Consider the following 17807-nt stretch of genomic DNA (forward strand, 5'->3'; position numbering starts at 1 on the left):
TGATGTCATCTATTTATTGTCCACATTATTATTTATTATTTATTATTTATTATTTATTATTTATTATTTATTATTTATTATTTATTATTTATTATTTATTATTTATTATTTATTATTTATTATTTATTATTTATTATTTATTATTTATCATATGGGAGCCAGGCAACAACATTTAGTTGGCAATTTCACTGCTGTGTTATTGTGCAATGACAAAGGAAGTCTATCTATCTTTCTATCTATCTAGACTCAAATATGTGTTATCACACCGTTTCTTAAAAGGTGTTACTTTGGGGTGTTTACACCAGACAGGAATTACACTCATTCCCCGTTCTATATTTATATTTAGGGGTAGCAAGGCATAGCAAAATGCTAAAATTGTTGTTCCAGTAGCCAGTCATAGGAGTGTAAAACCATGCTCTTTGTTTAAACGGGACTAACGTGTGGTGGATTGCAGCTATGAGTAACTCCCTTTATATTTGCCTATAGCCATTATCTGTGCCTAAATATACATATGACCCGCTGTCATAAATACAGAGCCCCCCCCCCCCACCCCCCGTTTAGACTGGTGTACCACAAGCCCATGGGTCAAAGACACAGATGGTAGGGTGGGATTCATGGTGGGACTGGTAGCACAGCTTGTCGTGGCACAGGCTGCCATGTTGGCTTTCTTGCTTCTGTTCTGTGAATGCAAGGCAAATACAGAAAATACACCATGAGATGCATTCAAAGTCATTTGAGCACATTTTGAAACAAGTAACACTTACCATTGTCAATAGAATACTGCATTAAATGGAGTAGGACTGTCAATCGTCTTACTAACAGGATTTATACAGGTAAACATCAGAATCCAAACTACAACACATCAAACACTATTGTGGGACCTCTGAAACTTTAGAATTGTTGACAAATCGTATAACATGGGGCCTTTCGTGTGAGCTGGTTGTACAGTATAAAATATTCCTGGTGACCCGAGTCCGTCCCTGCATCGACTCGGTGGATTATGTCTAATGGAGACAGAGCTGGAACGTGCGTACGCCTTCTTCTGGCTGATCTACTACTTGGATCAGAGGTTAACAAACCTAACAAGATGGTTTTTTGTGTGTGTGTGTGGTCCCCATGAAGAGACAGGACATTAACTACGAAGACTTCTTATCTATTCTTGAAATTAGGTTTCATGAATTACTAAGGTTTGCTGTTTGTAAGAGTACAAAGGGGTGAGTAATTCAGGGACTGTACGGAGAATGCAGGGCTTAATTTTTTTGGAATGACCTGTATTTTTACATCTTGTTGATTTATGGTTGACAATGGTGATGTACTGTAGTGTTTTCATTCATTCATTCATTTTCTACCGCTTTTCCTCACGAGGGTTGCGGGGGTGCTGGAGCCTATCCCAGCTGTCTTTGGGCGAGAGGCGGGGTACACCCTGGACTGGTCGCCAGCCAATCACAGGGCACATATAGACAAACAACCATTCACACTCACATTCATACCTATGGACAATTTGGAGTCGCCAATTAACCTAGCATGTTTTTGGAATGTGGGAGGAAACCGGAGTACCCGGAGAAAACCCACACATACACAGGGAAAACATGCAAACTCCACACAGAGATGGCCGAGGGTGGAATTGAACCCTGGTCTCCTAGCTGTGAGGTCTGCGCGCTAACCATTTGACTATTAACTATTACTATTAACTATTACTATTAACTGGCACCCAGTCCATGGTCTGACAGGTAATGGTATGAAAACATGGATGGATGGATGAATCCTGGGTTTTCACCCTCACTAATTGTGTCTCTCTCTCTTGAATCCAAATATAAACTGTATACACCACTGGCCATTCTTTTTAATCATGTCAAAAATTACTTTGGGCAATTCCTTACTTGATGCCGGTGTTTTCAGGAGGCTGGTCTGAATGGTCCCCTGATGGTGAAGATGGCTTCACGGAGGGCATCCACTGTCTGGAACTGATGTCCATTTTTGTAAACTTCCCTTGCCATCCATCCCCAAATGTTCTCAATTGGATTTAGATCATGAGGAAACGCATGACAGTCCGTTATTCCTGAGGCAGGTGTTATAAACTGCAGTATTGTCCTGTTGAATAAGTCAGTCATGACCACACAGACGAGGGCCATCAGGCATTAAGGATGCCCCTGTACAACTTGAAGCTCCAGGAAAACACAGAGCAGATCATGACGGCGCCCCCTGTGGGGAAAACAAGGTGGGATCTCCTTGTCATGCCAGTAACGTTGGAAGCCATCAGGACCGTCCAAGAGAATACAATTCTCTTCCACCCTTCAATGTCCCATTGTTGGTGCTTTCATGCAAATTCCAAACGGGCGATTTAATGTCATTGAAGGACTCGGCACCAGCAACAACCATGTCTTGACCGTAGGGATGAGTACTGGGCACCGACACACTTAAAATAAAAACATATATGTACATAAACCTTCACAAAATGACCCAACATCAGTACCATTGAGTACCAATATATAATCCCAGGTATTGGGTATTGGTTGGAATGCGAACGGTACCCATCCCGACTTGATTGGATCTTCCGGGTCTACCACTTAACTGTTCCGTAACCCTCATTATTATCAACTTTTTTTGTGTCACTCCCATTTGGAGTGTTTTGTACATATTTATGTATGTGACATACGTACGTATATAGTATCTCCACTTCTGCTCGGGCGGTGTCTTTATCCTCTTCATCCTTCTCAGTAAATCTTCTCTTCTTACAGCCACATCATCATAAAAAGGGCACGTCTGATTGCACATTCGTTTGACTAATAGCCACCGACACAAATCAAGATCCGATTACTTACACACAGCGAGAAGAACCTCCCAGCCTTCCATTGTGCGGACAAAAATGGCTCCCTGATTGTGTTTGCACATGAACAGAGTTGATCATATCCGTATTAACGTTCATTTCCTCGCTTCACTCTCTCATCTTGCATCTATATAATGCAAGTGAGTACACTTGTAATAATCGACACTCGTTGTATGCCGGTGCGATTCTTTGTGCTCATTCAGCCATGATACAACATCACAGGCCTTTCTTCAGATGATAGCGGGTCCAGGAATACTCGGATGCAACTGTGGCATAGTATTTATAGCATTTATAGTAGTAGTTCTTTGTTTTTGTTGTGGGACTGGCTGCCATAGTATTGTTTATAACTGGCAATGCTTCACTTTGGGCAAAACCTGAACTTGTGGAACTTTGAGAAACGAAGGGCCCACTCCATATCAAAACTTTTATACTTTTTAATACTGTTTTGTTGCTGTGTGCAGTTGGTATTTTATTTTATTTATGTACTTTGAGCTGTACATTTAGTGGTGTGGGGTTGCTAAGTATCACCGTCTCCATTAGGGTTTGTCTTATACAATTTTCATTAGTCAAATTATGCCGGTTGTGGTTGTTCTGCTGGTGCTATTTGCCAGGCGTGTCCACATACTGAAAAATAAAGGATGCAAAACCACTTTAAATGCAACATATGTAGATATGTTATGTATATTTCAAGAAAAAACCCATTGTGATTTAGGTGAGAAAGCATAATAGTACGAACTTTGCTGTCTTTCCCCCATTTTTGCTGTTTTTTTTCTTTCCAATTCTGTAAACTTAAATAATCACCTTTTTGTATTTTTTGTAATATGATTTTACTCCCATAATATTTTTATTTTATTCCCATATTATTATAACAATTTTCCCAAACCTATTTTCCTAAATTTATAACCTTACTTTATTTTGTTTCTCATAATATTAATACTTTTTTGAGTTATTTTTTCCATTATATTTCAAGTCTATGCTACTAAAATGACACTTTTCCACGTAATCTGATTTTATTCTCATAAAATTGCCATTTTTTTTCTTAATATGTAGACTTTGTGTAAAATTGCACCTGTTTTTCCTCCCAAACTATTTCTTCTGTAATTTCTTATTGCCTTTATGACTTTATTGTCATAATAGTATGACTTTATATTCATAACATTATTAGTTTTCCTTCAACCTAATTTTCCAGACATTACTACTCCATTGCTTGTTTGAGTCTAATTTTTGCTAATATTTTGACTGTATACATGTACAACTACTGCAATTACTATTATTAAATATTAATTATTATTGCATTAATTATTAGAATGTGTCACCGGTCAATAAAAAAACAGTGTAGCGGCAAATGGCCCCCGGAGCGCAGTGTGGACACCCCTTGACTGAAGCATTTTTCACATCGAAAAGTTGACATTAATCCAACCTCTTGTTCATAGTTAATAGAAACTTATGACATAAGTTGCCATATTCATATTTTTGCTGTGGTTTTGTATTCGTTATTCCATTTTAATGTCTACAAAAGTTCTTAAACGTCTCTAAAAAAGTGCAGCGAGTCTTTTTTGTGATTGTGAAAATGCTGATCCTACTTGGAATTATTCAGAGGTTTCATTGCTATGTTTGCAACCTGTTCGTGGTTGGTCAAAACAATGCATGTGATTGGAATTGATCAGATTTGGCTTAAACGACGCATTGTTTGGGACGCCCATTGGGAGGGAATCAACTGAGAATAGTTTCCAGAGAAATGCCAGAAAATACTGTCCATAGACTGGGGATGGGTATCTAACAGGAATAAAGGTAAAGAAGACTAAAGCGCTACAGTGTGGCAAAAGTACTACATGGTGTGTATTAGGCCTACCCCCCCGCTGCTTTAAAGCTATGCCTAAGGCAAAGTGCTCAAGTGCGCTAGTCCACAAGTGACAGCACAGTACCTTGACTGTCATATATATATTCTGACGTGCAAAGCTTTCCATGCACCAGCGGTCTTGGCGGACACTATGCTGTTTTTAAATTACCCCCTCAGTTAATATCTCAGCGTCTGACTGCACCCCTAATAGCGCCGACTTGATTCAACTGATTAAACCCCCTTCCGCTTTAATTTCATGCTTGCATTATTGTTTAGATGGTTGCCAAGGAACACCCTCAAGGGTTGTGTTGCACTAATGGACCAAAGCACAAACCAAGCACACAGTGGCCAGGCCTCCACATGTTTTTACCTACCGGTAATTGGACTTGGCTGGACCGGCTTGAAATGCCGGAACGTTTTCATCTTGTTCATTGTTGTAATATGGGAAGCATAAAAACAATGTTAGTTTTGGGGGCCACTTCAAGACCGCTGAACGTTTGAATCTGGCCCGCCAGTTACTTCATTCATGTACCTCGAAAACTATCATTTTGCATGTATTTCAATGTGTAGGCGTTACTCGCATAGACTACATGGTACAGTTATGTATGTGCCATATGTTTACTTGCCTGGATACATTTTGGATTGATGAAGTGCTACACTTGTAAAAAGGCAAAAGGGCATACAGGCAGGCATTTTCTACTGCTTATCCTCACGGTGCTGGAGCCTACCCCAGCTGTCTTCAGGCGAGAGGTGGTGTACACCCTGGACTGGTGGCCAGCCAATCACAGGGTACATATAGACAAACAACCATTCACACTCACATTCATACCTATGGACAATTTGGAGTCGCCAATTAACCTAGCATGTTTTTGGAATGTGGGAGGATTCCAGAGTACTTGGAGAAAACCCACGCATGCACAGGGAGAATATGCAAACTCCACATAGAGATGGCCGAGGGTGGAATCGAACTCAGGTCTCTTAGCTGTGTGGTCTGCGCGATAACCACTAGTCTACTGTGCAGCCCTAAATATCTTTTGCCACGTCCAGAGGGCTCTAATTTGGGTCCTTTGAGATATCTATCGCATCTACAGCCGACTGTGTTGCTTGGCTCTGTAGAACCACCCAAGATCACTCATGCTGGCAGTGGGGGTCATACACTTTGGTCCACGGTGATTTGTGTGCAGGCCTCCTGGTCCATGAGGGAATGTGGGAGGAAACCGGAGAAAACCCACGCATGCACGGGGAGAACATGCAAACTCCACACAGAGATGGCCGAGGGTGGAATTGAACTCAAGTCTCCTAGCTGTGAAGCCTGCATGCTAACCACACGTCTGCAGTGCAGCCTACATGCAGACAATGTGGGCGATTAATTATTAATTATTGGAAATTAATTATTCCGAACCTCACTTCCAAGTCCCAGTGAAGTCATAGTACATGTAACTTGTAGGTTGGGTTATTACTTTGAGCCCGATATCATTATCAATTTTTTTCCCTGATCATAAAAAAAACGCTATTAAAAAAATCCTGTATACAACACATATGTGTTCATTCCACCACAGGAGGTATGTCATGTTACACATATCGATATATATATCAAATAATATTTCTGCAAAAAAAGCCAATATCGGACATCCCTAGTTATTACTTTGCAACAGTAACTACTATATGTGTACAAATACAGCTCATTATGATTTCTGCTATGAAGTTTTAATTATGACTTCATAATAAAATCTGTATATACTCTGTATATGTATAGTTTGTGTTGCATGCATTACGCCACATAAACACCCATTCAGTCATGGAAAGGATATTAGGCTGTTCTGGGCAGTGCAGGCTTTCTGTGACCTATTCAAGGCAATGAACTGAGCTTATTAGACCAGATATTGTATTGGACATAGACCATTACTGTAGGTGATGCAGCGTTGCCATGACAATGACAGAACCGCTACCTGATTCTTTGATAAATTAGCGAAAAAGGGAGGAAACAAATTGTTGCTATTCTAATACAGTATACAGTACTATAGGATATTTCAATTTGTAGTGAGTGTACACCATAACTGATCACTTTTTAACCTGCTGTGGTTGTCATTAGATTAATGCATTCCAAATTAATCATGTTGATGCTTCACTTTGCTTTTTACGTTTCTCCTTAATGCAGGTGGTCCTGTGGTCAAATTAATACCAACATTTAACTTAATGGAACTCCTAAATCACTCACAGTGTACACAGAAGACATGGAGGACAATAACATCTTACATTTATAGCTGTGGTCTAATTGGGAGGAGGAAATAGAAGGCTCGGAAGGAAAAGCTAGTGAGATAGAGGATGCAGGATCACTTCTGAATCAACATAACGCTGACTTGGATGCAGTACACAAGCAATCCTTTCCAACTCAATAATAAACCTTCTGTGTTGCTGCATGGTGAGAGAGTGGTTAGCATGCAGGGCTCACAGCAAGGAGACCCGAGTTCAATCACACCCTCGAGTTTGCATGTTCTCCCCGTGCATGTGTGGGTTTTCTTCGGGTACTCCGGTTTCCTCCCACATTCCAAAAACATGCTAGGTTAATTGGCGACTCCAAATTGTCCATAGGTATGAATGTGAGTGTGAATGGTTGTTTGTCTATATGTGCCCTGTGATTGGCTGGCCACCAGTCCAGGGTGTACGCCACCTCTCGCCCGAAGACAGCTGGGATAGGCTCCAGCACCCCCTGCGACCCTCGTGAGGCTAAGCTGTAGAAAATGAATGAATGAGTCATGCTGTTTCATTGTTAAATATGGCTTATTCATAGGCAAAACATATGCATAATTAAGCAAATTCATGCATACAAATGGCTAAATGAACTAAAATACAAATATAAGGCATTCAAAGATGTTGATGTAGTATTCTACACTGGTCACTAAGTGTCAGTAATGTCGTTGGGATATTCGGGGAAACACACCGGCTACTGTTGCGTAACCCACAGCATGCTCAAACTCAGCTCTGAAGCCCCAAAGTCACTTCCTGTCTTACAAAAAATTATTACAAAATCATTCATTCATTCATTCATTTTCTACCGCTTTTCCTCACGAGGGTCGCAGGGGTGCTGGAGCCTATCCCAGCTGTCTTCGGGCGGGGTACAACCTGGACTGGTCGCCAGCCAATCACAGGGCACATATAGACAAACAACCATTCACACTCACATTCATACCTATGGACAATTTGGAGTCACCAATTAACCTAGCATGTTTTTGGAATGTGGGAGGAAACCGGAGTACCCAGAGAAAAAACCCACGCATGCACGGGGAGAACATGGCCGAGGGTGGAATTGAACTCGGGTCTCCTTGCTGTGAGGCCTGTGCACTAACCACTCACCGCTGTGCAGCCCATATAACAAAATATTGTATGAAAATATTTTATTCATAAATAAGGATTCCTACTTGCTACTTTTTCTGTGATGTACTTTGATATAGTCAACATGTTTTTTACTCATGCAGAGGATAATAAATTACATATCTTCCAAACATTGTAGGTATGTTTGTTTGTGTCCACAGATTCTTGTTGGAGAATTGTGCGCTTTCTTCACCAAGGCTGAAGGGAGCCAGGAGAAGACCATTGTCACTGCAGATTGCTGCTACTTCAACCCCCTACTGAGACGCATCATACGCTTCTTAGGTGAACACAATGTTTTGTACTCCGGCATCCTTACACTTCAGGCTCGCTGTCATTTTCCTGACTGTGGTTCTGAAAGAGCATAAAAAAACAGCAGATATGGTGCAAAGTGACATGACACCAACTTGAATTGATGGAGTTTTTAAGCTACTTACACTCATCCTTTGATTTTGAACATGTTTAAATATTTATAAGCACAATACAAGTCAATCTTGAATACAACCTAAATCCAAACTTACATACAGCGGTGTGAAAAAGCCATTACTAAAGCTTTGGGACTCCAGCAAACCACAGTGAGAGCCATTATCCATAAATGGCCGAAAACATGGAACAGTGGTGAACCTTCCCAGGAGTAACCACCCATCCAAAATGACCCCCAGAGCATACCAATGACTCATCCAAGAGGTCACAAAAGACCCCACAAAAACATCCACAGTATTCATGACTCCACCATAAGAGTATATGACATTATTTTGCTTTTGCTTACTTCAAGGATAGTCTTTGTTTGTTCAACCATCTTGTTTGTTCATTATTACTCTGCTTGTTTTTATTAACTCCTCCTTATTTCCCCCGATGCAGAATATTACCTTTAGGTCTTCCGTGACTTTGCACATGTCACTTCCAGTATGTGTACTGTAGGTAAACACTGTTGGTCTTAAGAATAACCCCTGGGGTACACCACTAATTTTATCTCAGCATGAGGGTGTGTTGCCTCAGCTTCCTGATTGTTAAGCAAGAATCCCTTAATGTTGTATCGTTCCAATATGTGGATTCAGATTTTTTATTGATTGGATTGTTAGATCCATAAATAACTTTTAGCAGTTATTTAGGTAATAATTGATATTGAGAAATTAGTATATTCAGGAGAATTTGCTTGGTTGAATGCTTGTGCTCCAATTTCACAGCTATTGTAAGCTGATAATAATGTGTTGATACTATTTTGAGAGGTAAGACTTTATTATCACTGGTTTTATTCAAAGCTGCTCTAAATTGGATTCACACTACATTTAAACACTGTGGTTAACGAGTGTGGATATAAGTGCAGGATCCTGGTTTGCATTGCTAGTGTTGCACTTTGTCACCGTTTTGGTTCATGATTTTTATGGACAGAATTTCTCAGCACAGGCAATGTATCGCGGGGGTCCACTTTGGGGGGCCTTTGGATCCCCTCTCTGCTATTCCCATGGCCTTCAGCGTTTACTGGCGAGGTTTGCAGAGTGTAGAGTGTGAAGCTTGTGGGATGAGACTTAGCATCTCCAAATCTGAGGGTGGATTGCAACCTTCCCCAAGGTGGAGGAGGAGTTAAAGTATCTTCAGGCTGGAGCGTTACATCGACAGGGTCTGCAGCAATGCCATCGCTGTACCAGACCGTGTGGTGGAATTGTTGTGTATCAGAAGAAGATGGCTGCTATGCTCAGAGAGCAGTTTTTGAGGTCTGATTTTTAGAGTAGGCATTTTTGTGATTTTGCTAATGTAATACTTTTTAGCGCATATTGTTTTGAGAAGCCAAACTCTTTACTTAAGTAGCCAGAACTAAGTTCCTCATCACCAAAATCCGACCAGAACTGGGGTGGGGTAAGTCACCGTTGATGCGCTACACTGCGGATAGGGATGTCATATAACTTCATGTTAAAAAAATCTGGGGTTCTCACTTACTTTCTGTCAGGCCCCCACTGGGGACAGAAATGTTTCTGCCCCCGTCCCCATTTGAAATACTATTGAGAAAATAGCAATATCTACTTATCTGCACTGTATAAACTGAACTCGAAAGTGAAACCAACAAAATGGAGAGCAGTGAAGCACACAAGCGTTTTCAAGCGACAAATATCATGCTGAGTACATCAAACTCAAACATTTTAGTATTTCGGCACGCACCTCTCACCCGCCCCCCCTCTGAGAGTTCACCACGCTTCCCCAGGGGGACACCACCCCCCTTTTGAGTAGCACTGCTTTAAGATAGCTTAATGAATATCAGCACTGTCTGATGACAACCTTGTGCTTCCACTTGAGAGATTGTGACTTTGATATTAACTTTGACTGCATGTTCTGTTAAAAGGTTGTAGCTAGACAACCAATGAATATGTTTTATAACTCCATATTTTCAAGCCATATCACCATCGGTGTCAGATGTGTCCTTCAAAACAAGTACTTCAGACCACTATACCCCAGTTCACAAAGGAAAAGTCTCTATATCCATTGCCATTACTTACGATAGGAATTATGATTATAATGAAAGGAAATTGCCAATGCGATGCTTTGATGACATTGTGAGCTTTGTGCGTTGTTATACCTTACTACCATTTGTTACAGGCTGGGAGGAACATAACAATATCACCACAGGAGGCCATTGTTACATGCACATTATGACCTCGCTCTCTGTTTCTCTAATAACAGTTGTTTGTTGGGGTGTCTTGATGAAGTACTGTGCTGGAAAACACTTTCATGACTCCTGGAAAAAAAAGAAATGTGAAAGAAACAGTCAACATGGACAGCAATTAAGCAAAAAAAAATAAAACATAATCCGATTTCAGATTAACATTTGCAATAAAAGTACTACTGGAATTATGTTTCATTCAATCCTGTCCAGTACCCGCCATTTTAGACTATTTTGACTGATATTTTAAGGCACGCAGAATATTTTTGTTCTATGGCTATATAAACATGGAATTAACATTTGCAATAAAAGGACTACTGGAATTATATTAACTCATTGAATCCTGGCCAGTACCGGCCATTTTAGACTATTTTGACTGATATTTTAAGGCACGCAGAATATTTTTGTTGTATGGCTATATAAACATGGAACCTACCAAAAGAAAGATTAGGCTTGTTTGTTTCTACCTTTTTCCATTCTTTTGTAATCAGCAGTAGAACATAAGTGCGTTTCATGAAAATATCAGTTCCCAACAAAAAACAAGGGAGGGAAACAGCTTAACACCATTATATAAGAAACTACACCACTGATAACCAGTACTCACCATTTTAGACTATTTTGACTGATATTTTAAGGCACGCAGAATATTTATATTGTATGGCTATATAAACATGGAACCTGTCAAAAGAAAAATTAGGCTTGTTTGTTTCTACCTTTTTCCGTTCTTTCGTAATCAGCAGTAGAACGTAGGTATGTTTCATGAAAATATCAGTTCCCAACAAAAAACAAGGGAGGGAAACAGCTTAACGCCATTATATAAGGAACATATAATGGCACTCAACCAGTCAACAGTACCTCTTTGTCACTTTGGTACCCCAGCTTTTATTTTGAATGGTATTGGCTGAAAAACTGCGTACTAATTTAAAAACAAATATTTCTACCGTCCTATACTCATCTGTTCCCAGGTGTCTATGCCTTCGGTCTGTTTACCACGACCATCTTCGCCAATGCCGGCCAGGTTGTGACAGGAAACCAGACTCCTCACTTCCTTTCGGCATGTCGACCAAACTACACAGCACTGGGCTGCCAGTCCAACATGCACTACATCACAGAACGCCGCGCCTGCACCGGCAACCCTCTCGTGGTCATGTCTGCACGTAAATCCTTCCCATCCAAGGACGCCGCGCTCAGCGTCTACTCTGCAGTGTACACAGTGGTAGGTTGATGCATGCTGGAACTGGTGCGTCCGTAAAGGGCTGTAATATACACTATCAATCTCACCTCTTTGGTGAGGGATGATGTTTTTCATTTGACCCTTTCAGTGAAATTTAACATCCATTCATCTTGGTAGGATGGGAAATGTATTTCACTTTAACCTTTTAGCTAAAAGGAGGAACATATGGTAACTTTATTTGTGTCACTGGGTGCAGGACTTCCTGTCTTTGTTGTTCCCTACTGTGTGTGCTCTCCCATATGCCTTTCTTCAGATGTACGTGACGCTGATGTTCAAGACCAAAGGCACACGTCTGACTAAGCCCACGATCAGCTTCACCCTGCTCTGTCTGGCCATGATCGTAGGCGTGGTCAGGGTGGCTGAATACCGCAACCATTGGGCAGATGTCCTGGCGGGATTCTTCACTGGTGGATCCATTGCTGTGTTTTTGGTGAGAAGTGAATATTTACTCGGACATAAAAAGAAAGTTGTGGTGGAAATAATTATTCTTAGAGGTTCCCTTAAGCCAAACAAAGAAAAACCCACAAGAATCACTGAAGTAATCGAAAAATATATACATAAGTAATAATACAGAAGTGTACTAAACAAATGGAAATCCGACATCGATTTGTCTGGTAAAGAGGGAGCTAAGCTGAAAGGCAAGTTTCCCACTTGTCCTTGTGAGTAACCAACAGGATTGTGGGTACAAACGACGTTCATCCGTGGGGTTCTGGGGTCTAATAAGGTGAGAAGCACTGTCAGCTCGGAGTAGAGCCACTGCTCCTCCATATTGAGAGGACTTAGACGAAATGACTTGGTCAGGATGACTCCAGGATATGTTCAGGGAACGTACGGCCGATAGTTCTCGAGGAAGACCCAAGACACACTGGAGAGACTTTGTCTCTCAACTGGCCTGGGAATGCCTCAGGATCTCCAGGGACGAGCTGGACGATGTAACCCAATATATTAGTCACCTAATATTTAGTTGTAATGAAGTACTTGCTGTAACTCTGAAGGAGACTCTTGCACCAATTGACAGGTATTTTGGCCAACTCCTCATCGGGCCCTTCTCCAGACTCCATGTTCATCTTGCCACAGATGTTCAAATAGATTTAATCATAGGAAGTCACTTCAGAATAGTCTAGTGTTACAGCCATTCTTGATCGTTTTTGCTGGTGTGTTTTGGGTCATTGTCTTGTTGAAGGATCAAGCCTTCTGACACTGAGTAACACTTCAGAACACCTTGATCGCCGTCAAATGTAATTGAAGCCTGTACAGATTAAAGATACCCTGTGTCCGATGTACCAAAAGCGGTCTTAGAACATAACCAATCTCCTACATGATTCATAATAGTTATGGTGTTCTTTTCTGTATGCTTCATTTTTGGATCTGTGAACATATAATGGTAATGGTAATGGTTTTATTTCATTTGAACATGCATCAGATTACAATTGAATGCATCACATAATCAGTTCAAAGTTCCACATGTCCAAAAGGAGTAGGAAGAAGCAAAGCTTATTAAATCCTACCCCTCCATCTGGTACTTTTACAATCAGTAACTGTTACATTTGTTCACTTACTGCTTTCCATAATACAGTTTAAGTTTTTTTTTTTAAAATATATTTTATATACTGTAGCAACCTTGCCAAAAAGCTTTCCTAGAAACTATATAAGTGACTATTGTGGGGTTTTTAATTTTTTTTTAACAGGCCTTCCTTTATTTGTACAACACTTCTAGTTTTTGTATATGCCACAGTAGCTTCAAATTCCCAAAGTACAAGGCCAAGAACAGTAATCCCTCATTTATCACAGTTATAGGGATCCAGACATGACCATAATTAAGTCAAATATTTTCATAGAGCATAGAAAACCTGCTTGGAACCTTTTTAAAGATTTTTTTTCCTTAATTTTTAGAGCCTTCTAGACATTAAATAACACCCCTAGAGTCACCTTAGTACTCACATTAGCCAGTATAGTGGACATAATAAAGGAAAAGCAAGTAGACTCACACATGTTAGCATTGGAAGCGTTCCTTGTTGTTTTTTAAAATCCTGTTCGGTCCAATATTTCCTGCAGTGCATTATGTTATTGTATCATCAATGTGACATTACTGACACATTGTCTTTGAATGCATGTTCTGAATGCCATACAGTATGTGGAATCAAACTATGGAATGGATTGAGTAAGACCCTCAAACAATGCACAACGATGAGCCAATTCAAGAAACAATACAAGCAGTTGATGTTTGCTAAATACAAGGATGAAGAGTCTTGAACCAGTCATGATGTGCTATATATATCACTATATTGACACTTACTATGGTACCCATTATGTCATTGGATGGTCATATCACCTCGTACTTCGGTACGTGACAAAATTAAATAAAATAAAAAAACTTCGGAAAGCAGGAAGTGAACAAATGTACTGATTGTAAAAGTACCAGATGGAGGGGTAGGATTTAATAAGCTGTGCTTCTTCCTACTCCTTTTGGACATGTGGAACTGTGAACTGATTATGTGATGCATTCAATTGTAATCTGATGCATGTTCAAATGAAATAAAACCATTACCATTATTACCATTACCATAAATATTTGCTCAAATATGCATATATTTGAGCATTTTCAACTGTGTAACAGCATAATTTATGACTTACAATATTTTGGAGTGAAGTTGCAATATTCGAAACGTGAAATGCACTTAGAAATTGTGCCTGTTTTTGGAGAAAAAAAATGTAAAATTATTTTTTGAGCAAAAATCTGCACATTTGAAATGATTGTAAATGCTGATACACTTACATTGACTTTTGTCAATGTCACCTTTCTCCTCCAATGAAAAAGAGTTGGAGAGTCCATCCACTTTTACGCCTCGGAACTTCTCTTTAACTCTTCCTCCAGGTGACATGTGTGATTAACAACTTCCAGCAGTTGCAGCCCAGGCCTCCTGCACCAACACCCCAGCACCCCGAGTCCACGCTGGGTATGCCCATGGTGACGCTTCCCTGCGTAGAGAGCCCCATCGAAAAGTTAAGTGGTCCTCAGGTAAGACCGGGGGGCACATCTTGCCCATACGCTAGACTGTATGTGAATGACACTCCTTGTCTTACCCGAATGCGTCGTCCTCCTTGTTCTCCCAAACACGCATGTGTGAAGCCCCCCAACAAAGACACCCCATGAATCCTATAAATCTGTGCACATGCACGCTGTGCAGTCAGCTGATAAGAGCACAGCTGGGATTTGTTCTACTGGCGTGAAATGTGCAGCAGTTACATTTTGACCAGAGAATGGAACAAATTCTATTTTGTGTTTGCTTTTTCCTCTCACTCTACGGTGTTACACATTTACATACACGGAAAAGTCACTTGTGTCTTTGTTGCGAGTCAGCAGTTCGCCCGACGACACGTGCGGTGTAATTCAGCATTGTGATTAAATGCAAAGCAGCTGGCCGCAAAATTCTGCGACACAATGATGTGATTTACAAAGCAACTTTATGGATGGAGCAGGTGCCATTGTGTTGGCTGTATTCACATCAGGATAATGGATCTTCTGCTGGCTTTTTATGGCACTTTGGCCCCTTGAGTAGAAACATCTCATAACCTGGCCGACACTGCAACGGTTTAGAACCGGTGATGTTAAATTATATACAGTATACATAACATAACGGCACAATGCAGCACAAAAGAATGGAACTATTCTGGTTTCATTTGGACCAAATGAGGGGGGATTTGTGCAGAAACGTAAGCAATCACATACATTTATTTTAACTACACAGAACAGCACAAACAAAAATGAAAAAAAAAACCTAGTTGGGTTGCATTCTCAACAGGTCGGAGTAGATTATGTAATAAAACTAAAATCTATAACTTAAACTGTTTATATCTCAAAAGCGAAAGCAGCACACAAGTTCATTTTAATTGTACAAAACAGCACAAACAAAAAGGGAACCACTTAGAACATTTTAGTTTCATTATGTGCATGTTTTTTTTTTTTTTTTTTGGGGGGGGGGGGCTGATTACATAATAGCCCAAAACTTAAATCATTATCTCTAAAACGAAAGCAGCACTAATGTTCGTTTTAACTGCACAAAATAGCACAAACGCAACACAAACGCATGGGCCTATTTTGGTTTCATTTGGAGCAAGTGGGGATTTGGGTGAACTTTGGTTGACCTTTAAAAATGTGTAATATTATAAAAAAAAACGAAAGCAGCACTAAAGTTTGTTTTAACTTCACAAAATAGCACAAACACAACACAAACGAATGGGACTATTTTGGTTTCATTTGTAGCAAATGGGGGGTTGGATGAACTTTGGTTGGCCTTTAAAAATGTGTTATATCTCTAAAACGAAGGCAGCACTAACGTTCTATTTTAACTGCACAAACAGATGGGACTATTTTGGTTTCATTTGGAGCAAATGTTAACTTTGGTTGGTCTTTAAAAATCTGTAATATCTAAAAATAAAAAAAACAAAAGCAGCCCAAATGTTCATTTTAACTGCACAAATGCAACACAAACAAATGGGACTGTTTTGGTTTCATTTGGAGCATATGGGGGGTGGAGTGAACTCTGGGTGACCTGTAACAGAAACTGTAATAACAACAATGAAAGCAGAACAAATGTTCTTTTTTATTGCACAAAACAGCACAAACAAATAATACTACCAGAGTTTTGCGTGGGGAGGAGAGCCAACTTCACTAAAATCTAAAACCAATGTGCGATTTAATGAATAATGGTGCCTATTTATGACTATTTTGTTAAGTCAAGGCGACATGGTTAGGAGAAATCTACGGATACAGTTTGTCAAATACAACTTTGAGTCGTTCCTACCTCCAGACTTGCACAAACGACAGTTAAATCTAAATATAAATTATTTATTTGTTATCAGTATTCGTAGAAGCAGGAATTTGTCGGTATTGGTATTGGCTTAGAATATATATATACCGTATTTTCTGGACTATAAGTCGCCAGAGTATACAGTGCATCCGGAAAGTATTCACAGCGCTTCACTTTTTCTACATTTTGTCATGTTACAGCCTCATTCCAAACTGTATTAAATTAATTTCTTACCTCAAAATTCTACACAAAATACTCCATTATGACAATGTGAAAAAAGGTTTTTTTGACATGTTTTGAATTTATTAAAAATAGAAAACAAAAAAATCACATTTACATATGTAAGTCACACAAGGCAAAAAATGCATATTTAGGTAGGAAAAACCCCAAACATAAGTCGCATTTTTTGCAGGTATTTTACTTTACAAACTACCGTATTTTCTGGACTATAAGTCCCTCCGGAGTATAAGTCGCACAAGGCCAAAAATGCATATTTAGGTAGAAAAAACCCCAAACATAAGTCGCATTTTTTGTGGGTAATTTATTTTACAAACTACCGTATTTTCTGGACTATAAGTCGCTCCGGAGTATAAGTCGCACAAGGCCAAAAATGCATAATTAGGTAGACAAAAAACATACATAAGTCGCACTGGAGTATAAGTCGCATTTTTTGCGGGTAATTTATTTTACTACTTGACCAAAACAGACATTACGTCATCTTGGAAGGCAAGTTCTAACATTAATAAAAAAATAGAGAACAGGCTGAATAGGTGTAAGATATGCTAACACAATGGTTATTCAGCTACACAAAAAATAAACATGAACAGAAAAGGTGTCCAGTGTTTTTGTAACATAGTCGCTCTGGAGTATAAGTCGCAGGAACAGCCAACCTATGAAAAAAAGTGCGACTTATAGTCCGGAAAATACGGTGTATATATGGTGCATCCCTACTTCAAATGCATTGTAATCATTGAGGGTGATGGTTACTGTGGAGTAGGTAGTGGCCGATGGTTTTGGCCATGGTGATATCACTTGGGTTGATTTGGTTGTACTCCATCCAGGCCAAAAAG

At 39.8% G+C, this 17807-nt stretch overlaps 1 protein-coding gene across 7 annotated transcripts in view; it reads left to right on the top strand.

Annotated features, from left to right (window-relative positions):
- Positions 1–17807, top strand: part of plppr2a (phospholipid phosphatase related 2a) — a 66101-nt gene that overhangs the window by 43417 nt on the left and 4877 nt on the right. For 2 of the 7 annotated variants that reach the window (XR_009119691.1, XM_058050450.1), the window contains exons 4-7: positions 8201–8321; positions 11658–11908; positions 12180–12356; positions 14802–14945. Coding sequence is in view for 5 of the 7 variants with exons in the window: in XM_058050450.1 (XP_057906433.1) it covers positions 8201–8321; positions 11658–11908; positions 12180–12356; positions 14802–14945 (693 nt within the window). In the remaining 2 variants the exon portion in view is untranslated. Of the gene's footprint in view, positions 1–8200; positions 8322–11657; positions 11909–12179; positions 12357–14801; positions 15884–17807 lie in introns of those variants that run through there. The other 5 variants (XR_009119692.1, XM_058050451.1, XM_058050448.1 and 2 more) reach the window with 3 other exon arrangements.

The sequence above is a fragment of the Doryrhamphus excisus genome, chromosome 15 (assembly GCF_030265055.1).
Source record: "Doryrhamphus excisus isolate RoL2022-K1 chromosome 15, RoL_Dexc_1.0, whole genome shotgun sequence".
Taxonomy (NCBI): Eukaryota; Metazoa; Chordata; class Actinopteri; order Syngnathiformes; family Syngnathidae; genus Doryrhamphus; species Doryrhamphus excisus.